Source organism: Acipenser ruthenus, chromosome 20 (assembly GCF_902713425.1).
Source record: "Acipenser ruthenus chromosome 20, fAciRut3.2 maternal haplotype, whole genome shotgun sequence".
Taxonomy (NCBI): domain Eukaryota; kingdom Metazoa; phylum Chordata; class Actinopteri; order Acipenseriformes; family Acipenseridae; genus Acipenser; species Acipenser ruthenus.
This window is the reverse complement of record NC_081208.1, coordinates 21436993-21463451: the sequence shown is the minus strand read 5'-3', so window position 1 is coordinate 21463451 and position 26459 is coordinate 21436993. Positions and strand designations below refer to the sequence as shown.

General features: G+C 37.8%; 2 protein-coding genes across 3 annotated transcripts; one reads left to right on the top strand and one right to left on the bottom strand.

The window, feature by feature from the left end:
• Nucleotides 1-125: 125 nt before the first annotated feature.
• LOC117425961 (cilia- and flagella-associated protein 20-like) lies at nucleotides 126-5398 on the bottom strand. Of its 2 annotated transcripts, none has more exons than XM_034043305.3 (6): nucleotides 4967-5398; nucleotides 2594-2673; nucleotides 2379-2490; nucleotides 1078-1266; nucleotides 647-751; nucleotides 126-354 (listed from the first exon to the last, which is right to left on the bottom strand). In XM_034043305.3, exons 1-6 carry the CDS (start codon nucleotides 5048-5050, stop codon nucleotides 349-351), a joined length of 576 nt encoding a protein of 191 aa, XP_033899196.1. In that variant the 5' UTR covers nucleotides 5051-5398; the 3' UTR covers nucleotides 126-348. The 2 variants fall into 2 exon arrangements, with proteins under 2 accessions (XP_033899196.1, XP_033899195.1); XM_034043304.3 differs by having other exon boundaries at nucleotides 641-751; nucleotides 4967-5397.
• A 7139-nt stretch (nucleotides 5399-12537) lies between these two features.
• LOC117425429 (mixed lineage kinase domain-like protein) lies at nucleotides 12538-26075 on the top strand. Its single transcript, XM_034042364.3, has 11 exons — nucleotides 12538-12687; nucleotides 18017-18466; nucleotides 19049-19153; nucleotides 19430-19607; nucleotides 19809-19909; nucleotides 20272-20407; nucleotides 21254-21338; nucleotides 21654-21793; nucleotides 23017-23066; nucleotides 23754-23894; nucleotides 24358-26075. Exons 2-11 carry the CDS (start codon nucleotides 18019-18021, stop codon nucleotides 24411-24413), a joined length of 1440 nt encoding a protein of 479 aa, XP_033898255.3. The 5' UTR covers nucleotides 12538-12687; nucleotides 18017-18018; the 3' UTR covers nucleotides 24414-26075.
• The last annotated feature ends 384 nt before the right edge of the window (nucleotides 26076-26459 follow it).

The window sequence follows — 26459 nt, the reverse complement described above, 5'->3', positions numbered from 1 at the left end:
CAAGGGGTGGGGGGAACACAATGAGCTTCCACTTCTCCAACCCACTGCATTTTAAACACATTTTCAAAAGGAAACAGCAAAAATAATACATTCTCCAGCGACACAGACTTCCAACAAATGAAAAATAATTTCCAATTTTTTTAATGTTTTATTTTTTTTTGTACACACATATTAAATAAAGTTAACATTAACAGATGTATATTAAATAAAGTTAATGTTAACAGATATATATATATATTAAATAAAGTTAACATTTACAGATAAACCCAATAGTCCTCTTTTTTTTAGTCCTGGCTTTTTGTTCTTCATTCTTAAGGCCTTTGCTGGTCAAGAGATACATGCTGATATTTATTGCTGGGGATGAAAGGAGATTTAATTAGAAAATATGAGCAGCTGAGCTACAACTACAATCTCATACAATAAAAAAAAAAAAAAACATTATAAAATAAGAAAACCTGGGACTCCCCTCTGCTCCTCTCCAGCCAGATTCAAAGCTGTGCCACCAGAGGTACAAGAGGCTTGTGAACATGACCTTAACTAAGTTGATCAGCAGAACACGCTAATAATAAACACTTAGCATATCTTGATGTGCACCAACACAGACAACAGTTCTTGGTTGTAACACTGGAAAGTGCATTACCTTCACCTTGTTCTGCACTGGGAGGTAGAGTTTGAACTCTGCAGGGAGCTCATCCTCAGAGTACAGTCTGTCTGAGAAATAAACCCTTCTGATCCGACAGTTTGCATGAATCTGAAAATCAATGAAGTATGAAACAAATTACACAAATAGGAAAGCCTGATGTTTAACTCTGAAGAGTCAGTATAGATTTTGTTTTTTGGCTGAGGACTGGCAGGAGAGCTTAGGGACTGGGAGACAATGTGAGCTAGTTGATCAAACTGAGGAGCGGGGGCACTTTAGCCTACTGGTTAGAGCTGAGGGACAGGGAGACTGTGTGAGTTAGTTGATAGAACTGAAGGACTGGGGGGCCAGGCTAGCCTAGGGGTTACAGGTAAGGGGTTAGCAGGCAGTCAGGCCTAGAGACTAGAGCTGTAAGACGGAATGGAACACCAGCATACTTGTACACGTAGTGTCTCAATGTAGTTGGTTCCGTATGCACGCCTGGTGAAGTCAGACAGGTTGAACTGGATCTGGTTCCAGCCGTCATCAAGCCTCATGGGCATGGTGCAGATAAAGGGCTTGACCCGCGTGGTGCTCTGGTAGTTACTGGCACGGAAGCGCCGCCGCACATTCTTGTCATCCAGGACCTGCAGCACACAGAAGGAAGGCACAGTAGTTCGCTTTAACATAAGGCTGGAGTATTCTGCTGTGCTGTGTGTGTTGCTAATATGTACATCACAGAACACAACACCACACCACTGATGGAAGATTCTACGATTTCACTTGGTTAGAAAGGCCCAGTCTGTGTTTCATAGAAGTCTCATTCTATCATTCAAAGAATACATCCCCACTTTGAATTTGATAACACCTGTTAACCAGGTGCACTCAAATTTCAAAATTTAGGCAATAACTGATAGAATATTCAACAGATGTAATAATTGATTCATGCAGCACTACTTCATACATAATTAACATGAAACATAAGACTTGGAACCTGTTACGCTTGATAAACTTGGATGGTCAACATTAAGAATTTAAAAATTTCAACTTCATATCTTATTGACAATTCTAGGGACCAACTGGGCTTGAGTGAAGCATGTAGACACATGGATTCCATACAACTGAGATATTTCAGATTTGTGGTTCCACGTATCTCATAGTGGGGCTCATCGAAACAAGCTATTAATGTATGTTCATGGATGTATTTCAGTAGGTCTATAAATGATAAACAAGCTTCCCCTAATAAATAAATCATTCGCATTTATAGTGATTATGTTTTACTGTGAACAAGGTTTCCAAAATACACTGTTTGAACACACTGTGTAAAAAGAGTTTGAGCGTTATGACTTCTGATTAAACTTTGTAAAATGATGCAAAACTCTTCTCCTGTTATGTGAGTACATCTATGGGAAATGTACAAAGTGGTACAAGAGACCAGTCCTTGATCTCCTGTCTCCAGGGGATCAACCCATTTCCAAAGACTTTTTAAAGCTTTTAATCTCATTCTTACATTAGAAACTTTACATTAGAAAATTGCTTTAAAATAAAAATAAACCTGATCATCAAGGTAGGTCTCTGTGATACTTTGTTACACTCATTAATGTCCATAAGAGGTTTCATGACAATTAAATAAGCTGTTCTCAAAATCTAAAAATGGAAGTGTAACAAACTACACCTCCAGTATACTCCCATTGCTACCTGTGTTCAGAGGTCCTGCACTATGAGTACTAGTAAATTCTGAGTGAGGGAGGTCACTTACCTGAACCTCAAAGGTGAAGTACTTCTTTAAGTTCTTTATGATCATCACCAGGAATGGAAGTTTTATGCCCAGGGTTTTCTTTGGATCTGCAGGGCAGGTGATGTATGTAGTACTGTTGAGAGAAAGAGAAGCACACAAAGTGAACCTGTAGCTCACATCTCACTTAAATAACTAGGAACCTTGTCATCAAAACATGGGCAAACAGCCTACCATACCTTACATTGGTACCCTCGATCTCTAGCACCAGGGACTGGATGTCGTTGTCTGTGATTCTTTTGATGTGGCCATTTCGGACCTGACAACAGACAGACAGATAATGCAAAATATAAATTTACATACCCCAATGGAAATGTATAGTTTCTAGAAATTTCTCGAAAACAAAAAAATTTAGGAAAAATCTTTTGTAGCAAAAGTTTTGCTTTTGTGGATGAGGAAAAAAAAGTTACAAGAAATAGATGTCTACAATTATTTATTTCAGCAATTTTTTTTGCAAAACTCGAAAAATGATAATTCAGAAGTATTCATACCCTTTGATGCTATGATAGTATTGTCTACAAGGTGTTAGAAATTTCAATATGGTAATGCAGAACCGTATTCTAGAAATGTCTAGAAAATGCTGGATTGATTGCTGTCATTACCAATAAGTCAATATGGGAAAAAGGAAAGAGCTCAGGCAGAACATTATTTATTGTCATAATGCTGGAGAAGGACACAAGAAGATTTTCAAGCATTTGAGTATCCCAATTGCAACTATTGTTTCTATTATCAAGAAGTACAAGACTCATGGTACTGTCACAACGCTCCCTCAGTCTGAAAGAAAGAAGGTTCTTTCACCAAGAACAAGTAGAAGAATTGTTAGGAAGGTTATTAACAATCTAAGATTGACTGCAAAAGATATTCAAAGTGAATTGGCTGCAAGTGGGACTGGAGTTTCCATTTCAACCATAGGTCAAGTATTACATGGTGAAGGTCTCAATGGTCGCAGGCCAAGGAAAAAGCCACTCTTAATAAAACGTCATAAGGACAATTGCTTAAAGTTTGCAAAACGGCATTTTAATGATGGATATGAGTTCTGGTCAAAGGTTTTGTGGAGTGATGAAACAAAAATTGAGCTATTTGGTCACGCTGATAGTCGTTAATCTTGGAGAAAGTCTGGAGAGGCGTACAAAGAAAAGAACACCATACCTACTCTCAAACATGGAGGTGGTAATATCCTTCTATGGGTCTGTTTTTCCTCTAATGGCACAGAAATGTAGTTCCAATACATGATTAAATGGATTCCATAGCATACCAAACGATATTGGCCAATCACCTGAAACTCTCTGCTACAAAACCTGGTTTAAAGCGCAACTATATGTTCCAACGTGATAACGATCCAAAGCACACATCAAAATGTACTTCACAATGGTTAAAGAAGAATAAAATCAGAATCTTTGGTATGAGTTGAAGAAGGCTGTGCACAAGAGAAGTCCTCGGAATTTGAATGAACTGAAACAATTTTGCGTTGAAGAATGGTCAAAAATTGCTAATGAATCATGCCAAAAGCTCATTGACAAATATCCTAATCGTTTAAAAGAGGATATTATTGCTAAAGGTACCTCAACTAGCTATTAGACCTGGGACAAATATAGTTGTATTTTGATATTTTATTTGTAAACACCAACTATTTTAAATAGTTGAAATATTTAAATATATATGCTTGAATAAATGAATTTTGTTTTTAAATATTCAAATATGAATTGCAAGTGAATTTAATGAATAATAATAACGTAAATTAAGTCAATATTAAATAATCTTAAATATAATTTTCTTTTTGATAATTCAAAAACGGTGATGTCGAGCGATTTGAAACGATACATTTTGTGTTTTAAAGTGGTCTCGGGTGCACAGGAGTCAATATGGTTCAAAGGTCAAGTATAATCTTTCAGACGAATATGGCATTTTGACGTCTCTTATGCCTTTTTCTGGAATTGCTCAGGATATAGCCTTCAGCCCTTTATATATATATATATATATATATATATATATATATATATATATATATATATATATATATATATATATATATATATATATTAATAAGAGTACACATACAGGCACTCTGGACAACTCCCACAACTGTTGGAAAGGTGTGTATTACCAATACATTTTGGGAAATGGGGGCTTTAAAACAACAGCAAAGTATGGGGGGTGATATCCTGTATTCAGAGAGAATATCTATCCATTGTATTTTTATTTCAATACCCCCTATATCTCGGGAACCATTGAAGATATTATTTTCGTTTAAAGGTCGATGTTTATCTTAAATGTCATCTTAGATCTACAAATATACAACATGTGGTGCGCTTGAGAAAAGCGAGGTACACAAAACCCCATTTAAACTATTGTGTTGGTTTCACTAAATGTATTGCACAGCGGAATAGATAAATGAAAGCTGAGCACAGGAGTGGTTGCTGGACAGAGGCACATTTTGCAGCATCTGGTGGGTGGATGCCACAGACACCCCGTAGAATGACAGATGAAAGTTATCTCTACAAACAGAAGAGTTATATGACAGGCAACAATTACAGACGCAGCAACAATCTTACCTTCTTGTCCCAAATCTGAAGGGGTTTGCTGCCGATGCTGTACAGAATGGAAAGAAAGCCGCTTTGAAACGTGTTTTTAAACATGGTCTGGACAAGACGTCTCAGGCAACACTATGTTGCATACAACTCCTATTTCCTCAGTATTTCCTCAGTTTCTTGTCTTTTGCAAACACTGGTCTGTTTCAGAAAGTAAACCACTAGAAAAAACGCAATTTGTACCAGATCACCAAAGAAAATAAGTTTGAAGGTAAAATGTTCCAAGTATTTTTGCTTGTAGTTAAAAATAGCAGAAATTCTTATGAATTGTCTACAAGTTAATTTCCTTTTAATTTAGAAAATGCTGTGCTCTTTATCGCCTGTAACCCCTCTTACAGACCAGTGATGCTTGTCTTTCAGTGTGCCTTCGTTACAGAAACATCAAACTCAACCCAGATTCACTGGCGATGGGCTCATCACAACGTTTCAGAATTCCTCCGCCAGATACTTTTCAAAAGCAAGTAGCTGCATGGAACTGCCGGCTAGCGGGTTTAATAATCACCTTTTTTTAAAGAAAAACAAATGACTGACAATTGAGTTATACAGTACCAACCTGTTTTATTAAATATACAAGTGTTACTAAGGAACTATTTTCGGGAACACTTTTCACGGCGGAGGGCTACTATGCCGAATATGTGGGAGACGCCAAGGACATTGCTTTGTTGACAACGTGATGAGCTGTCATGGCAACCGTGAGACGCGAAGACTATGGCTGTCCCCGCCCCCCCGTAGCCACGTGATTATACTAACACGTGTTTAGTTGACAGGAACTACAACAAAGATTTGGAAACAGGTCACAAAACATTCAGTAGTACCTACTGTCGTTTTGAGTGTTGGCTTTTGTGCACCAGTTTTTTTTTTTTTGTTTTTTTTTCAAATGCTTGGAAATCTTCCTGTATCCTTCTCCAGCATTATGACAATAAATAATGTTCTGCCTAAAGTCATCTTCAATTTATTTAACAAAAATTAAAACCTTTGGGTTACTTTTGTTTTAAAAGTATATCAGTATCCTGTAAAGCTGCAGAAGCAATTATTATTTTATGGCTATCTAGGATGAGCAACACAATACCAAAAGGAAGGATGTCACCCATGCCAGATTAAACCTTTATTGTATATTGAACATACAAATTAATAACCTCCAATAGCAACGTAGAAAGGTAATTTAAAGGGGACAGGGTTAGTGAATACCACAATGGATGATTGTAACAAAAGAATATTGGTCCATGCATACTATTTCATTGAAGATTGTTAAATGTTACAAGGATTTAATTAAAAGATCCGTATGTCAAGAACAAGTCATCTAACATTTTATTTTATCAATTTTATAGATGGTAATTTACTGGCAAACAATAAAAAAATGTTGACAGTACCTAAGATTTAAGATAAGTAAGCTTCATGATATGACTCATGAAGCTTTATTTTTAATAATAATGTAAGGTAGTGTCACAAATTATGTTATAGTGAGAGACCTTTCAGACCTTATTGATTGGGGAACCCCATCCTTATTCTACCGACAAAAACAAAACACGTCACATTGGCTCTGATGCTCCCGGGGTGGGGGATGGGAAACCAGCAGGGGTTGCTTCTCCTCATTGTGCAAAGGTGTGGATGGGAGCGTTGAGGTCGAAGACACTCAACAGGAGCAGGCTGTTCTCCTGGCGCAGCTGCAGGACCATCACTGCCACTGGCCGCTAGAGAAAGGTTGGGGACAAAGATGACAGTAACCAACCCACTGAAATAGAGTCCCACAATATTCCTCAGCATAAAGACTGGGACGGGCACAGTAATTTGATCCAATATAAGGCAACAAACATTGTTCTATAAATGTAACACTTACCGTATACCGGGCCTTCCAGACAGGTACCTGGGAGGACAGGATGTTGAGGTATTTACGGGGTTGATGGTAATCCCAGAACTGCAGAGACAAAATCAGTCAGACAGAGGGATATTTTTATGTAGGGATCTGAAATGTCGTAAGTTTTAATGTATGTCAGCAACCTACATCCTCTGCCATAGGGATATAAATAACATATAACAGGAATCAGTGGGTTATTTGTTAACGCCAGTCTTTAATTAATTCTGTGGTACAGTAATTCTACAAAAAGCTCCTTGAGTGACCTTGAATTATTATGTATTTGTTATGTGGCTCTGGCTTTGTAATTAAAGAATGTAGAAGCTTTAAGAATATGCCCCAGTTTTTTTGATGCAATATGTGGTTACCAGTTAGGATAATCTTGTACTAAGAAATGTTCCAATCAAATGTCCACAGGATTCAATGTACGATTCTTAAGATACATATAACAATAGGCATGGGGTGAAGGGGAAAGGGAAAATAAACCATTTTCAGTGCAGGATTTCCTGAACATGTATAAATCTACCCTAAAGCTGCTGACTGCCCACAGTGACCGATTTCACAAGCAGGAGTTTTATCATTCTTTACAAATGTAATTACTGAAGTGAATCTCCTCACCCAGACAGAGTTGTCCTGGCTGGAAGTTGGCAGTATGAACTCGTTGTCGGGGTGCCAGTCCAACCCATGGATTTTAGAGAGATGGGAAGCTACGTATTCCACTGCTGTGTTGGATTTCTGTGGAAATCAAAACCAGATCAGTCAGATGTGAGATGCTTGTTCATCAAAACTGTTTCTTAGTTTTTGTATTAGGACTCGCCCTTTTGTCCCAGATGCGTACATCCCCATCATGGCTGCTGGACAGCCAGTGCTGGTTTTTCTTGTTCCACTTCACCTGTAGTCTAGTGCCTCTCTGATTGAAGATCACATTACTAGAAGGACGGTTGCCTTGCATCCAAACAAACAAGAAAACATATGAAATGTGCTCTGCGCTAGGCCCAAGAAACTTCTCAATATGACAGCAATGTTAGATCAGAGGTTAAAGTCAAAGCCATGCCACATTAGCATACTGTCTTTTAAGCCTACGAACATGGAGTCTCTAGCACAAATGGTGCCTGAGATATGAGGTCTTGACACTGTGGCTGCAGAAGATTTGTAAAATGACTGACACAAAATGGTTAATTGTTCTTGTACACTACCCGAGATCAGCCTAGAGACAGTTGTGTACTTAGTATGAAGCCAAGGTTAAAGGTTAAAAACACTGGTTTGATCAGTATTATCTGGAAATGAAGAAATCACAGGACCACAAGAAATATGAAGTTGGTTCAGTTTATGAGATGTGAGATGTGGAGGAAGCAGTAGTGGTTTTGGAAAAACATGTAAACTGCCACTATGGAGATGCTTAAATATCTCTAAAGCCAGTACAAAGCATTTAATCCTGTACTTTAGAGTACTGTAATCTGTCAAGTGTTATTTAATCTGTAGTATTTGTATTTAATTATATCCTGATGTAACTATCACTGACACTGTTATCTGCTCCATTATTTAATCATATTTTGTCATACACTTGTACTTGCTAGAACCAAAGTCATTGTATTTTATCTTGCTCTTAATTGTATTAATACTTATACTGTGATTCTTGAAATGTATTTTTGTTTACGACTGTAAATCGCCCTGGATAAGGGCGTCTGCTAAGAAATAAATAAATAAATAAATAAATAATAATAATAATAATAATAATAATAATAATAATAATAATAATAATAATATATGCAATGAGAAAACATTATTATTAAAAAGCCTTCAAATATATGTGCAAGTAATATAATATATAGGTGTGGCTCCATACATGGCACCTGATTAATAGACTATTGAATGTTTATTTGGGTGTTGGTGATCAATAATCAATAAATCGATTCATTTTTTCATTTTTAGTTTTGAAAAAAAATTGTATTCCTTTAAGAAAAAAGTGGTTGTCTTTGCAATGAAGTAAAAAGGTTGGTACATCTGTAAGTATAGTGTGGTGCAGGAGAGCATTTCAAAGTTGTTGATAGCTAAGAGGATTTACCCCAGAAGTTAAATGAAATTCACCAAAACATGAAATGAGGGAAGTGCAAAGTCACACGAAAAACAGAGGAAGTTTTCACTCTGACTTAACTTCTTAATGTATGCAATTATTTAGTCATTATCTTTTGAAATGTTTAACTTATTACAGAAACAGAGAAGTTTGATTTCCCTGATTGATGAAGAGATTGGAAATAAATTACACAACAAGATATCTTACTGTAGGCTCTTTTCATGACAGTAAGTATTTCCAAAAATAGCCTTATTGCACATTTAAAAAAACAGAATGCTGCAATCTTCAACAATTACATTCAGTATGATTCCTAAATTACATTTCACTACATTCGTCAGTTGTATTATGTTACAACTTTCTTAAAGTTGTAATTAATTTAATTAAGAAACAATTATCTAAAATAAATTGTATCATGCATAAAATATATTATTGTTTGTTTGCCAAAGTATTTTTAAACTTAATATTCCTCTAATTAGTGACTGGTCGATAAAGGTATTGATTTCACCAGTTGTGACAGGTTGCAGCAGTCAAAAACGGTCCCCCACCTACATTTTTGTGCTGCCTGTTCAACTTTCTTATGCAAGAAGTTAGTCCCCAATTAGATGAAAGATCAGGTTTGAAAAATACTTGAAACAAACGCTCATATATTGGACTTTATATTGGACTTTACAGACTAAATCCTTTAACTTCAGTTGGACTGAGCATGTATTGTTACTTTATCAGGATTTCACATGATCATGAGTTCAACAACAACCTGGCAAAATAAGTATTAAAACACAGAAAATGTTCATTGAACAAAGATCCCTGTTTTGCAGTGGAAAATAAAGCTATTGCATTGATTAAGAACATTATTGTTACTTAAAGAAAAATGTATTACACAGTACATGTATGTATGTGGTACTGTGGAACTCATCTGTACATTAACTCTTTTGATTGTTAGATTTAAGTGATATTAAACAGTATGATAGTAACTGATGAACCTGCCCCCATTACTGTATCTTGTAAAGGCGCTCTATAAAATAATGATTGATTGATTGATTGACTCCCCCAATATATTCTGTCCGGGGCTGTGTTGATAGAAGACAATGGTTGGCTTTAAAGGGAGAGATATTAAGCAGGTTTGACAGTACTGGGAATAAATCCTTCAACAGGTAAAATGTTTAAAGCAATTTACCTTTTAAAGGCTATTATAGCTATTTATGGGTAAGATGACCAAATGGTTCCGTGTTCAGCGGGACAGTTTGGGATAGTTCAGGCTTTTCAACTCACAACCCAATGCATTCTGGTAAGTGAAGTTCTGCTTCTCTTAAAGGTAAGAATGGTACCTGAGACAGGTAAAACAGACCAGAATACATTGGGTTGCGAGTTGAAAAGCCTGAACTATTGCAAACTGTCCTGCTGAACACCTTGCCATATGGTCACCTTATGTATGGGGAGGGAAATCAGCTCATGTGTGTGTTTAACAGTCAGACGTGAACCACGGGGCAGTCAGAACACAAGCGTAAAATGGAGTTACTGGAGTGACAGCTGAAGTTATATGGGATAGGTGTTAAATTGGTACAGAAAAATAAAAACAGGACAGGCGATTCTACACAAAATTTATAAAATGTAGTTCTGTTCACTGTTTTTGAAGAGCTATAAAAAAAATCCCTTTAGTTCAAGTGCCACCACCCTATCCCTATCCCCCGGTGTCGTCTACCCTTCCCCGGTGCCCAGGGCCCGGTCTCCCGGTCCCTGAACTCCACCACAACATTCTCGCTACTCCAGCAGGCGGCCATCTTCCGTGTCTCTGCACCATAACCACAACAAGGTGTATGACGTCATTGCGTACAGCATGCGAGGAGTCGACATGATACCAGGTCGCTAGGGATACTGGGAGTTGTCGTTCTTTGAGGGGGAAAAGCATCCTTTCAAGCTGTGATGTCTGGAAATGTGTCATGAAAAGTGAGTTACAGTCTAAATTCCAGCAAGACATTTTAATTACATTATATTTTGCAAACTCTGTAGTCAAATAACATAACCATAAGAAATTAAGTTGTCTAAAGTTGTCAAACTTAATTTAATAACTCAAACAGACTAATAAATCTACAAAAACAGTTAGAGATTTGTGAATATTTCAGATATATAGCTAATATAGCTAATGTTTTTATTTTATTTTATATAGTCTTGCTATACATGACATATATCTTCTGGAATATAGTCTTTCCACATATTACATACTGTAGTATGTGTTTAAAATGTATCAACATGTTCAAAAATACATGTTTTAGATATTGAATTTTAAAATATAAAGTTTGAAGGTATGGTTTCATCATGTTGATAGTTTATATATATATATATATATATATATATATATATATATATATATATATAGTTCAATTAAAGTCATTTTAAAGGCATTCCTGTCAATGGTCATTGTCCATTGCTAAAAAATACACATCTTGCATTACAAATCGACAGATAATTAATTCTAGTTGACTTTGACAGTGATTTAGGTGTGCCATCTAAACTGTGAGTACTTTTTTGATCTCGTAAATAGCATTAAAAGACCAACTCCCTTAAGAGCCTCAAGTGACTTTAAATACAATATAGTAACGTGGAAGCAGGAGCACTATATCTAGAGAACCTCATGTCTAATGGTCACAAAACTTGCTAAAGTTAAAAATGCATGATTATTCTGGGGTATATATGGACGCTGTCGTTCTGTTCATCCGACCGTCTTCCCCCAGTCATTTTAGAGTTATATACTGTATATATATTTAGATATTAGGGTGACCGGACGTGGTTTTTATATAACTTGCATTGATATTTTGTGGTTGGCTATCTGCAACTGTGAATCTGCTAAAACAGGTCCTGCCTGAACCAAGAATGAAACAACCGAAGGCTTTTCTTGTGTGTCCATCTGACTGTCTTTCAGTATATGGAGAAGATAACCTAGGTCACAGTGATCAACGTTTTCTGTTAACAGATGTATTTTGAATTTACAGATGGGTGAAGAATTTCAATGTCAAATATATTTAACTATGGAATTATGGGATTGCACCATAGAAATGCATGACTGCGTTACCAAGCAGGGCAGTAAACAAGCTTACAGAAACAGCTTAACAAACAGAAATAGCTTTGTATTTGTATTTCAAAATGAAGAGCACATGTTTTTTATGAAACAAAGATCACCTGTTTCCACGTCTTCAAGAATCATGGTGTGTGTGTGTGTGTGTGTGTGTCTATATATATATATATATATATATATATATATATATATATATATATATATATATATATATATCAAGAAAATGTTTTTGAAAAGTCATTTGTAAGGGAATTCATATTGTATTCGTTATATTACTTCCTCAATAGTGGTGAAATGCCTTTACAGTGAACTTTATTTACAGAATCAAACTGAACCGTATATAAACTAAGGGTAACTTTGGGTACCTGTCTAAATAATTTTTGGATCACTACAGTTCTTTATCGTAAGTGATCACAAAGTAGGCACATGCCGTAAAATACATGTGCCTGTGTCATCGTGTGGGCTCTATCATTAATCCTATGGGGCTGTAAGAAGTGGCAGACACTAGGGCCCCGAGGAAAAAGGGCTGGATACGGGGAGGCGTGGGACGAGTGGGTGGGGTGGTTGTGACCTGCAGTACAATAAAGGTTTGAGGAAGGTAGAGAAATTTCATTTTGAACCTAAATTGCACAAGACGAAAGAACTGAAAAGCCGAGTTTCTTGCAGAGCAGAGGGGAATTCCTGTAGAGGTTAGTACCAACAGGCTGTTCACTATAACTGCGGATGAAGGGGTTGAATTGGCAGACTCACTGAAAGCAGCTTCATTCAAATTAATGAACTTAGTGGTGCCTTCTTTACTTTTATGAAAAATATATACATGGGATGTGTTAATTATGTATCCAAATGAAATCTGTGAAGTGTAGACTATACAACAGGGGTACACAGTGCCGAGTCAAGGTCTGGAGCCATCCTGGTCTCAGTTATGTCTGTACCTGAAATAACTTTATTGAACAAATTAAACCTTCCCAGGTCTAAATCTATTCATTATGTAATTTGAAAAAAATATAAATACATGGTTTCTGTATTTCTATAAAACAGTTCAATTGTACATTATCTTCTTTGTTAGCAAACTTGTGTTCACTGTTGTACATGTACCAGTTTTTTTATTTATTTTTTAGTGCATGTGCTGGACATAGCTCAAGACCCTCAAGTTCTGTGCATGGGCAGGTATGCACAGACCCCTGTGTGTATGTACTTTCCCATACTCACGTCTCTCGACCTCGTTTTTATAGACATTGTTTTTCAAGCAAGGGACAAATAGTTTTCAGTTTCCCTCGGCACTGACAGGATTTGGAAATAAACATGTTTCCATAAGCAGAAAGTACACAAGAGAAACAGGTTTCACTTCCTGATGTTGCAGCAAAGAATACAGTGTCAGCAGATCATGTCAGTGCACGTGGGGGGATGTTCTCAGTCAGTACTAGTCTGTTGTAATGTGTTTCAAAAAGTTTGATATTGTTACAATGTTACCAGAAAAAAAAAGTTTGTAAATTCTATTTGTATACAAAACTTTATTTAATCCAGCAGAACAGATTTAAGAAAAAAAAAAAAAAAAAAAAAACCTTTGTTATTAGCGGTCACTCTTTTAATTGTAAAGCTGCTCTTATGGTACACACTATTGTAAATTAAGATACATTGTGCAAAACACCTATTAAAGAATTGACAGCATGTCCATATATTGCAAAATAGGTTCATATATCTTGATAAATATATCACCTAATTTATCACACTGTTCTAGATTGATGTTGGCTTGGATCAAAGCCTGGAATAATTGTCTGGTTACCGAGGGAGTACTTACACGCGTTCAGCATTAGTAAAAAACAGCTTAAGATATCTGTGGTCTGACTGGCTGAAACGATCTTAAGCGTTGTGTAATTAATATCTACCTTTTTTGTAATTTAAAACAGATTTTAAATAAGCTTTGTGAATAGGGGACCACTATATTTCTCAATAAAAAATATACTCGTGACTCATCATATATGTGTGCCAATTTATTAATAAATATATTGTTTTGTTCAGTGAGAGAGGCTCATTGGGCTGTCAATGTTCTCATATAAAAGTGGTTTCCCTTATTTCCAAACCACAGTACAGGGTTTTCCGACAATACTGGTACTGTATTTTGTTCTATATCAGAGCTTGTTTTGGGTTGCTTATTCATAGGCTGCTTGGTTTTATGTTAGACTAGGAGGTGTGGCACATGGATTACTGTACCAGAAAGATCAGGGGAATTCTCAAGTCTAACAGCCATGTGTTCTTATTTCACCATCTGAGCTCATGGAAAATCCTGGAGTATTGAAACAGAATGAAAGACACTTGAGGCTGGAGCAGTCATCAATAACAGCGAGCAGCTGGCCGAAAACAACACTCCCTGTCTGCTTCGCACACAAAAGGGAACACTTGTGACTGGTGATATTGTGGAAACTCCTGTATGTACATACTGTGACTCCAAAAAGTATTAATTTGACCACAATATATAGGCTTCTACAATAGTGAATGCAAAGACAGGTATCACATTACATTATCACAGTACTTATTGGAGGTAAAATGGTTAACTAGATGGTCTTTTCATGTTAAGTGTTTAGTAGGTATGTTACCCTCATGGTGTCTGGCTTTCTGTTCATTGAAAGATGCATTTGTCAATAGAAGCAACATGTAGGTATTGTAATAATAATAATATAGTACCTGGTTGGTTTAAATGTGCATATAGGCTATGATAAATATAAAGGGAAAGTGTTTTAACTTATGTTTTTAATTTAAACCACATGCATAGTCAAGTATCCACTGCCATCCATTTTGTGTAACTAAATACAGGTAGTATGTGTTTTGTTGTGAACTTTAAATGGAGACTGAATTGGGCTCTTTTTTCAAATAGTTGAGAAATCTTACATGTTTGAGTTAATTCGTTGAATTTGAGATTTTAAAAAGTTTAAAGTACTTTGTCCCCTGCAAGGGTTGATAAGGACACAAAGATATATGAATCCTGCCCACTTGCTTGTTAGATTTAGTATTTGTATGTTCTGTGCAGCAGTTGTTTGTTGTATGCTATATTTTTATAAAGCTCACTTAGTTTCTTCAGTGGATAATTGTATGATATGGTATTGTGCTCTATTAACCCTTTCAGTCCTGGCAAGAAAATCAAGGTCCAGCCTTATTTTATGTTAGGAAATCACGTTAGAACCTCATGGGACTCCTAGGTCCCAGGCTGAGGTAGTGTATAAATAGATGTAAAACATAAGTTTTGTTCTGTTCTCATGTTTACTCAATTAAAGAGTTTCTTCTTCAGCGCAAAAAAATAATTCAGGACTGAAATGGTTAAAACAAAAAGGGTGGGGGTGGGGGGGGGGGGGGGAATGTAAGAAAACAGAACAAATAATCCAAACAAAAGGCAGAGCTTCTTGTGTCCCCTCCATGATATCATCCCTCTGGTATCCTAGCTGTAGAAGAGTATTGTTTCCATGTGTGTTTGTAGATTACTGGAACGGCAGTATTGCATGCTTAGTTTCTAACCTCCATTGTCCTTTTGCATTGCAGTTTTTGTTGACAGGCCCATTGCGTAAGAGAGGGAAATCAGGATTCCAAAGGAAATGGGAACTGAGGGAATGGCATTATCTGGAGGGAGGGTTGGCTGGGACAAGGGTTCAGTGCCACACTGACAGAATCAGTGGTCTGTATCCAATATGTGCTTTTAATAAGGGATAAGGGCGTCTGCTAAGAAATAATAATAATAATAATAATCAACCTGCTCCAATTGGCAATGAACAGATGGTGTGTAAAAAAGGTACATATACTGGCTTTAATAAGCCTTACCCAACACACTCTTTCACTGTTGTGAACAAATGGAAAGGAAAACCTTAGTTTTATTATACATTTAGCTGGTTTCACAACCATACCTAAGGTAACAATAGTTAGTCCAAGATTAGTGTTCACTCTCAAATCTGGCCTTTCAGTGGCACTAAGAAATAACTTCTAGACAAATCTACATCAATGTACTTTGTGTTATATTGTATGATCTTAGAGACTAGCATAGAGGCTAGGTAATGCAGTTACCTTGTATGCCTTTAACCTCTGAGAGTTCTGCTAGTAAACCGGATGTAACCAAATCAGGCAATTGATTGATTCTAGAGTGATTTCATAATATTTCAAAATCGATGGATAGGCTATATAGCAACCAGGATCTTGTTCAGAAACTCAGAGCTTGTTTGTTGAGATGGATTGAGCAGTGATTTTCAGTTTGGGTGTGAGATATGTTTTGTAAGAATTCTGTGGTGACTTCAGTGAATTCTGAGATGAGTTGAAACTGCTAAACTCACCCTGTAATCTTTGGAACAGATGCGTAAACAGCAACAAGGATGTTGAAAGGAAAGACTTTGTTGCTGTGTGTTCTCCAATGTAGTTGTTTATACTTTAAACTAGTTGATCTTTAATACTATTTGTTTAGACAAGCTCATAAATCAGAATGTTCCAATTATTTATTTTCTGGTTTAGTAACCCTAGTGTTGGTGTTTCTCTTTTCTGAAAAATTTGTGCTGATAAAAAGTGATGGGCCCCTGGACTTCTGGAGGCGCCCGGGGCAGAACGCAGAGGGAATGTGAAACTAGCTGAAACAAGCCTGTTTGAATTCAGTTTCAGCACCTCTGTATCTCAAGGGCACGATGTAGAGCAGTCACAACATGTGCACAGCTGTAGTGTAAGAACAGGTTTTCCATGTTGTATTTTTGCAGACCCCATTCCACTGTATTGTTACGTAGTAATGTTATTAAATCAAGGCTGGAAGTTAAAGGGTAGCAGTATTTACAACAGATGTTTTTTTTTTTTTTTTTTTAAATACCCCATTATCTTGTGATCTGCACATCTCGATAATTATTTATTTGTAATTCCCAAACCTATTATTCTAAATGTACAGCTTTCACCCTGTAGAATTAACTAATTGTGTTTCATAAAGTCAAATGAAACCTGCTGAATAATGTTACATTAACATATTGAACTACATACCGCTTTGTAGTTTTACATATACTTAATGAAAAACTGACAAATGAAAAAATGTAATTTTAAAATCCAACATGGAATACTGTACTATTATGGCTTCCGCTAGACTTTTGCAATATCATTTTGTTAACAATTACTGTACCTTTTAATAATGTATAGAATAAAGTTAACATACACAAGTACAGATTAACCCTTTTTATATCCCCCTTTATTATCTTTTTTTTTTTTCAAAAACCATTCACCATCTCACAAACCCGCTTATTGTCACATTTTGTGCAGCCTGTCAAAATGCTGCGTGACTGGGCTTTACTAAGGGTGCGTTCACAGAGATCATTGTACGCAGATTCAGTACAGAATCTGACCAGTTTAGCCTATTAACTTCTAAGAATGATCTCTGTGAATGCACCCAAAGTAACCACAGGCTAGAATTAATTTCCAACGCAACTAACAACCAATAATCGTCTTGGCTGATAAACTGACATTTTGTGCAGCCTGTCAAATGCTACGTGGGCGGTTTTATATATATATATATTATATATATATATATATATATATATATATATATATATATATATATATATATATATATATATATAAATAGAAATTAGTGATAGGCAATGATATGAAAATGTTATATTGATATCATGCATGTATTTCGATAGATAATATCAAAGTCTTCTAGTGGTACTTTGCTTCATAAATATCCACGGAGAAAAACAATTCCATCATCATCCACCTCAAACCCGAAATATTTCCATACTTCACTGCGCACAGACTTTGAAGTTTTTAATTTTCCAGCCATTTTGGAAGTAATTGAATTGTAAGCTGCTCTGCATATGAACGCTGACTCACGACACCAATAAAAGTATTACGTATGGTGCTGAATTTTGCATTATTTTGAGATGTGTTTTGATGGTTTTTTTTTTTTTTAATTATGCCTGATGTGATGCAAAACATTTGTCCACAGCTGTCCTTTATCTAGGCCTGAGTATGTGGAATTATGTCACTTCCTCTGCTTTCCCGCTCTTTCAGACATGGATTTCATTGAGCCTATCCTAGGCGTTGCTCAGGAGCTGTACTCTCTGTGCTGTGAGGTGAAGGCTAACCGCAGTCGCTGCAGGCGGCTGGCCTCCCGGGTCCAGGCTCTGATGGGTACAGTGAAGACTATCCAGACTCAGGGGCCTGAGGGTCAGCCGGCAGCAGTGCGCAGGGGCCTGCGGGAGCTGAAGGGCACCCTGGAGTCGGCGCGGGAGGTGGTGAAGAAGTATTGCTTCATGAATAAAGTGCAGAGGTTCATTGAGGGGCACGGCCTGGGTGAAGCCTTTAACCTGCTGAACGAGCGGCTGAACGACGCCGTCAATGACCTCTCACTCGCCCTGCACTCCGACGAGAAGGAGCGGCTCCAGAGGATCTTCAGAGTGCTGACCCGGGCACAAGAGGACAGGGAAGACAGCGAGCAGGACAGGAGGGACATGGAGACACGTAAGAGCCATTCTGTCTGCTCTAAACAAGACTGCAAAAATACTTACCACAGCACAATGAAACAGGCTATTGCAGAGGAAATGATAGGCAGTCGAATATAGATATATGACGGTCAACTTAAGAAACTGGTAGTCGACTTCTCTCACGTCATGTGATTGTGAAGTAATTGTGAAGCGGTTTCAGATGGACAGAAGTGCAGTTGCAGTCACAATCCCATAACATATAAATGACATTTTTGAACAACAATAAAATAATTAAAAAAATGACAACCAGATTTAAACTACAGTGCACAAAACAGCAGTGTCACAAAACAGTAAGTGAACAAATAAAGCATTAAACATTATCAATTTAGTTTTCAACTGCTGACTAGTTGACCTATTCTACTATTTTTTACCTCCACTATTGGACTCAAATAAATAGTCGTTCAACCCCAACGATGAACACATTTTATCTCACAATCATCTGTCGAAAGGGGGTAGTGATCCAGAACCACAAGTTTTAATTCAGTTTTTCTTTTTAATGTGTTGCTTTTATTACTTAAAGATTGTAACCGAGACTGTGACACCCTTTGTTCCCTCCTAGTACTCTCTCAGCAGCTTAAGACAAAGGAGAAGGTGGATACTATGAGTGAGACCGTGGACTCCACCTTGGAGGATGTGAGGGAAATCAAGAGCATCCTGAAGTCCAGTAAGTAGACCCGAACAGAACAAGAAGTATACCACCTGGATTGGATCCATGCAGAACATTTAGCAAAGAACGACTGGGGCTTTTATTGCCCTTTGTACCCCAGTCATAGCCCAAATCAGGCTTGCTTCCACCTGGCCTCATCATTGACCAGCAGGGGTCGTATGGGCTCTTCATCGCTCCCTGTGGCCCACCAGACAGTTTGATATACAGTTGCAGATTGTATTCCACAGATGGAAGGAGATGAGATTGAGTTTTCAGACTGGCTTTCTATTACAGATTGGAAAATGGAGCAGAGCCCCCAGCTGACAGACATCAGGGAGATCAAGATTGAGGAGCTAAAGTACAACAGCGAGCCCTTTATGAAGACCAACAACTCGGAGGTGTACAAGGGAGAATACAACAAGTTCACTGTCGCCATCAAAAGATTCACCTACCAAATGAGCACTACCGCAGTGTAAGACCCCTTCTCTCTCTCTCTCTCTCTCAGGATTTCACACTTCTGTGCATCTGAAGAATTGAGGAACGCTCACGGTTTCTCTAGAACAATTTGAACACAAATCGGTACCTCTCAGGTTTTTCTCAATGCTGTGTCAGCTGTTTGTAATGTTTTATCCAATAACTAAAATAACCTAAAATATCATTCTCTCTCTTACAGTGAGGTCCGGAGAGTTTTCAAAAAGGAGGTTGAAACAATGAGACGATTCGAGTCCCCTAACATTCTGAGGATGTATGGAATCTGTGTTCTGAACGAGAATAGTGAGTGCTGACAATTCCACTAGGATCCAATTGCAGGGGTACTTTCTACCAATTCTGGAACATTTCTTATCTTACCTTCCTACCCACTGTATGTATTTTTGAGGTGAGGTGGTTTTAGAAGTGATCACTAGGGATGTATAACTAAATGGGAACTCTCCTACACAAAATCATAGTTGCTGAAGGGGCAGAAATTAAAGCCCTGGGTTTTAAAACAATTTAAAATAAATTATTAGGTACAGTACTATATTACTAAATCTGCATGTAACTGATCACTTATAATAGCATGAATAAGTCTATCTTCAGCCTGTACACTTGTTCTACTTTTTTGTTTAGCTCTGACTCCTGTGTCCTCTCTCTCCCAGGCCTTGTCCCAGATTTCCTGATCGTGATGGAGTACTGTAAGCACGGCTGTCTGCGGCAGGTTCTGGATGGGAAGCAGGAGCTGCCGTGGCAGACCAGGATACAGATCTGCTTGGATGCGGCACAGGGACTGTACAGGTACCACACTGCGGACCAAGAGAATGGAAAACACTCGTCGGTCATTTTTAGTAGGATGCCATAGCATTTTTATATGACATTGCACTACACTGTAAGGGTACCTCCCTTATAGCCTGAGTTTCCCTTTTTTAAAGCTTGTTTTCTTACCTCTTATTAACATAATACAAGTCCTCTTAACCACCCATTTATTTTGGCAATTTCCATGTTAATTCTATTTATTTACTTATTTTTTTTTGCAGATTTTTCATTCTTAGCCCTCAAATAAGCAATTTGGACAGTTTTCAAAACAATGTTTGCTATATTTTTTTAATACACACGCTGTTATTATGCATTATTATCTCTGAAGTGTAGGTAGAATAAATAAATAGGTCGTTACGACCAGTACCAACCCTGACAACCTGTAACACCAACAAATAAAGAAAGCAATCTTATTTTATTCTTTGTAGATACACAGGCATCACTCTCAGCTGTGTGTATACAGATGACCCGGTCTGTCAAACAAAACTGCGTACAATTTTTCAGTACAGTTTTCTTATTTTTTCATTGAAGCATGTTAAAAAGACGTGTTAAACTTTGCAGATGCACATATAAGCGCCTGCATGCTATTCTCATGGGAGTGACTAATTTGGACTTGCTTGAGCTCCATGTGGAAATCACAGGATAAGCAGCTGGGTGGTTCATATTACAGTAGAGCAGTTTGTTTTACAGAAGTTTTTTTTTGCTTTGTTACAATTTCCTGTGGGCAGCTTGACAGGGATGACAATTGAAAAATAGAGAAGGGCTTTGTATTACACTTGAAGTGCATGCGTATTCATTGCAATGTGCTTGGTTTATTTTTTTTTTCAGACTGCACCAGTCAGAGGAACAGTTTAAAGTCCATGGCTGTATTAACAGCAACAAGTTCCTTGTTGATTCTGGATTCAGGGTAAAGGTAAGATGCTTTTACTCTTTTAGCTGGTTTCATAGGGACTTCTCACCACACATGGGATTTATTTTGGTCACAGTGGAAGATCTTATTACTGTACCGCCACCCTTGAACTACATTAAAGACCAGGAGGCGGTTTATTAACCTTACTAACTAGACTAGAAGGAGAGTGCTGGCTATAGACCCATAACCCCTCTCTTCTGAGCTCTCCTTAGGCAAGCTGCGACCAGAAGTGGTTGAGTCTAATGAAAACATTGACAGTTTTACTAAACTGATTCCCAACTTAGGACCTGACTCTGTGCTTGTCTTGTCCCTGTGCAGCTGGGAGGGTTTGAACTGGCGAAGACCGAGACCTCTCTGAGGAAGAACAAAGACAAGAAGAACCACACGCTGTGCTACTGCTCCCCTCAGCAGCTGGATAACATCAACCATCAATATGACAAAGCCTGCGAGGTCTACAGGTAGACACGGCACTGTGATGCCCCACCGCACCACACCGTTTATTTGTTGAGTAAATGTACTCTGCCCACTGATGATCTGTACTGTGTACTGGGTTGAGTGCATCTCTGATGTCATCAGGGCTGGTGTAACCATATAGGCAGAACAGGCGGCCGCCTAGGACGGCAAATTGAAGAGGGTGGCAAAAATGGTACATAATTACATTTTATACTTCACATTTCTTTAGTCGTAAAATGTTCAACATCTTGGATCACTGTTTCTTGTTCTGCAAAACTTATTGCTGATGTTATGGAACCATATCATGAGCAGTGGTGTAGTCCTAAATCTGGAAGTACGGGAACGCTGGGTAGGAGGGCGGGGTGAGCATGCCGGCGCGGTGTCAAGAGAAATCTGGTCTCCCCTGGGAATAGGCTCGTGGTGGTTGAGCCCGTTGCTAAGCAAAGGTCGCATTGAAGTTCCTTGCGTATTCAAATGGGGCAGGGCATTATTGGATTTCATTTAATTACCCTGGCAATGATTCTTATAAAAGGATGTTGCTAATACAGGATAATCAAAATGTTTTACCAATTTTATGTCTCTGAAATTCTTTGATAACCCTCCTGGAAATTGCTGGATTTGTAGCTAGTTGCATTTGACAACAAATCTTGCCAAGTCAGCCATTAAAGTCACTAGATTTGGCGAGAAATTTGCTAAATTGGCAACACTGCTTGAAGGCACAGAAAAAAATATTTGATTTCCACACAGCTTATTATTGCCTTGACCCAACAAGGAAAAGAGATCGCTTCATCGGTGCCCAGGCACTGAAATTAGAGCGGTTGTGTGCCATTTAAGCATTTTCATAACACATTGGTAAAGATTCTTTAACGTTAATTATTAAATAAAGGATCTGCCTAAAAAAGTACTGGAGGATTTGCTGTGCACGATTATATGATCACTAGCCTATACGTTAGATACCAGTTTTATAGTAGTTAAGAAACGCAATACGATACAATACGATAAATAAGGTACAAAGAAAATACGATGTGTTTGAAGTAACCTCTATCAATTGTTATTTATAACTCTAAGCTCATGCATGGTGGTAGAATCCATTGATCATAAATATTGTCACTGTAGCTGTAGAGCTGATGTCACTACTGGCAAAAATCCTTGTGCCGGACCTGGTTGTCATGTATTCTGGTATGCAGAATGTGAGAGTAAAATTGCCTGCACCCTTTTTCCCTTGCAGTTTTGGTATTGTCCTGTGGGAAGTGGCCACCAGGAAGATCCCTTTTGAAGGTAGGTGTTGGAGTCGACCTTTTTGCAGTTAAGGCATTACGGGCAGGTTTGTTTTTGAATAAATGCCTGGTTTTAATGGTTTAACAATATTTCCTGAGTATCGGAGCAAAAAAAAGCTGTTTTACACACCATTTTTTAATCTGATACATATGTTGATTTTTGGTCCCCGAACAGTAGTTGGTTTGACGTAATTATGGGCAGCGAAATCCCAAATTCCACGTCCGTACAGAGGCACTGGTGTCACAGCTGATTTACACTTGAAGGGTAGAAGCTCTCATATAACCTACATAACTTGTATCTGTTGTTGGCTATGGTCACAATCTGTTTAATTTGCCACTACAGCTCTGTCTGTCACGGTTTCCTAATAACTGTAATAAAATAAATACTACTGAAACCAATGGGGGTGTAATAAATACAAAATGTATTTTATACTTGGCTTTCTATCAGAACATCTGTCCAAATGTGTTGGTTGCTAGGTGCCCAGATATAAATATCCAGCATTGCATTGAATAGCACCATACAACAGGGCTGCATCGCAGGCATTCAGCAGCACTGCATTCTTTTTATTGAATGTACCTCTTAGTGGGATATTATAAAAGTCTACATAGTATAAAGCACTACACCCATTCAATTGAAGGCAGTTGAAAAAATATATATATTTTTTGTGTGTCGTTCTCCTCTCTTCAGGCTTGACACCCAAACAGATTCATCAGCAGGTCTGCATAGAGAAGTACAAAGAGCCCCTCCCCCAGGACTGCCCCCCTGAACTGGCCAAGGTGATTGACGCCTGCCGCTCTTTCGATCCCTTCCAGCGGCCCACTGCGGGAGGTACGGTAACCACGACGACAGCAATACATGCTCACCCCATAATCTTGCATGCTAGTTTTATTTAAGGCCAATATATTTACCATTTATACAACAAGCATTGAAAGAGCATTGAATTGGTTTTATTTATGTTTTATATATTTTTGACCTGGTTTCATTTTGAAATCTTCTTGCAATCATTGAAATTCAACAACAGGATGACTGCACAAATGACGCCACGCCAATCTAAAAAAAATAATTCACATTTTTTTTGTAATACTGAATAATGGGGAATCATGTCAAAATATAATATGGTTTGTGCGATTGTTGTTGTTATATTATAATATAATGTGTTCTGTTCTGTGGTATCAATCTCTCTGTCCTCTCTTACCCTGTCACCAACTTTCTCTCACTCACTCCCTAGCACCTCCCTTTTCTTCTGTTGTTCCCTCTTGTCCTCACGCCCTCTCTCTTTGCTCTCCGGCAGCGCTGGTGGATGATCTACGGAAGACTGTGGAGGAGGACTGCTCCCCCATATCATAGAGGCCAGCTTGTGGGAATCCCATGATAGTGTGAATCCAATCCTTCATAAAAACAGAACATAACAAAACCAGGTGCTGAAAACAAGAGTTGAGCTGAAGCATGTCTGTTACCAGCACTACTTCCACTTCCCTAAACTATTTTTATTGTCGAAATGGAAAACAGGAAAGCAATATGCTGCAATGAACTGCCATCACCACCCATTAGATTGAATAGAAAGGCAAGGGTTAGACACAAACCGAAAACCATAGAGTTCAAAGGCGAATGTCTTGGCATGTAACTGAAGAGCAAGCTCTGTATGCTGATGTCAGTATTAACCCCTTACCCTATAGATCTATTCTCTCTCTCTTCCCCCCCCCCCCCCCCCCCCCCCCCACTTAATCAAAGCTCCTCCTTGAACGTAAACACCAGTGGGTGTCCACCTCGACTCAGCGAATTTCACCATTGAAGGGGAGGGGCCAATTCAGAAATGACGAATGAAGTGAACCCTATCTACTCATTCGCCCTACCCCAGTATCTGGAGCGACTCAGAATCATGTGTCTCGCTAGCCAGCATACATGCTATAGCTTATATAATCATCCAATAAACATGGATATTAAATCCCTGTTTCAACAACAGGGGTCACGATTTGCATATCAGTGAGCAGGAGCAGTTTGGGAGGAGCGTGTAAAAATTCCATGCAGGCAGCTATTGACATTGTGAAAACTGATCAAAAAATATATTTAGTGACTATTGGGCTCTCACTCAGTTTTGCTGCATTTGGTCTGTACCTTTTACTAGAGACTGCTGCCTTTGCAGGACTTCTGAACTTGTTTACGTCAAATCAAAGCTATTTAGGAGCTCACTCAGCCATATTCTATATAGCTCAAATGCCATCAGGTGGGCAATCTTGTTCAATTTATTGGAGGGTAGTGTACGCTGATATACCTTTTGCAAACTCTTAGTGTGTCAAACCCTGCTTGACTGATGCCAGTAACAAAAAACACTAACTGCAATGTTGCCCCATTAAAGTCATTGTAGCGAACATTCGTACATGTTTTCTACTTCCAGTAGCTACGTAGATCTCAACTGTGGTGTTTTCAAAGAAACACATGGTGCAGCAAACATGTATTTGAATTTTAAAACATGAGATCTGATGCTACATCAGGTTAAAGAAAGTTCTCATTTTCCATGCCTTACTCTCAAGATTTCTTTACAAATATGTTACACTTCCCAGGTTATTTCACCACCTGGGTCAAAGCCAAAGTTACTGGCTGAAAGCATTAGTCGATGGGGGAAGCAGCTGGTAGGATAATGAAAGGAAAGAAGCTAGATAGTATATTTATATAAAATGACAATCAGGTTGTTTTTATAGAGCTTACATGGAAACTTTTTATACGATTATTTTTATTGATAATAGTACTCATTTATTAATCTTTCGTTCTTGCTAAACAAAGGTGTTTGAGTAACATCAAAATCAAGGAAAGTTGGTGTATTGGTGACCACAATTATTAGGTACTGTTTTAGCGTGTTCGTTATCAAGGAACAAGAGTGGCATTGTGTTTTGAAGAGAAGACATTGATAAGATTTAACCAAACTCTTACTATTTCTACATATCTTACGACTGTGTGTCATATTAACTTTCTGTGAATGTGAAAATAAATATTTTGTTCTTTTAAAAAAAATCTGTGTATTTGATTATAATGATCTATATTGACTACTCTTATAAAAATGCTAGTTTGCCATACATATGCATCCATAAACCCTCAGATGCTGATACTCTCAATAGCTTGTGCTTAAGAAGGTTTTTAAGTTTCCTCATAACTGGGTAAGCAGTTCTCTTGGTCTACAGACAAACTTTCACAGACAGAAAACATCCACATACCCCCAGATTAGATTAGATAACACCTTTTGCTAAGAAATGTCCTTAGCAGATTTAAAGAGAATTTGACAAGGGGATTCTTAATTGTTTTTTAAAAAAACCTTCCCTTGATCCCTCCTCCCTCCAGAACTACCATCCTGTCTTCCTTCTACTTTTCCTCTCTAAAACCCTCGAGTGAGCGGTACAT

Excerpts from the sequence above, each read along its gene's own strand:
- LOC117425961 (XM_034043304.3), bottom strand. The coding sequence starts at position 5,050 with ATGTTTAAAAACACGTTTCAAAGCGGCTTTCTTTCCATTCTGTACAGC. Across the intron at positions 2,674-4,966 it reads TTCAGATTTGGGACAAGAAG|GTCCGAAATGGCCACATCAA; the intron begins GTAAGATTGTTG and ends GTCTGTTGTCAG. Across the intron at positions 1,267-2,378 it reads ACTTCACCTTTGAGGTTCAG|GTCCTGGATGACAAGAATGT; the intron begins GTAAGTGACCTC and ends TGTGTGCTGCAG.
- LOC117425429 (XM_034042364.3), top strand. The coding sequence starts at position 18,019 with ATGGATTTCATTGAGCCTATCCTAGGCGTTGCTCAGGAGCTGTACTCT. Across the intron at positions 19,154-19,429 it reads CAAGAGCATCCTGAAGTCCA|ATTGGAAAATGGAGCAGAGC; the intron begins GTAAGTAGACCC and ends TTTCTATTACAG. Across the intron at positions 20,408-21,253 it reads GCGGCACAGGGACTGTACAG|ACTGCACCAGTCAGAGGAAC; the intron begins GTACCACACTGC and ends TTTTTTTTTCAG.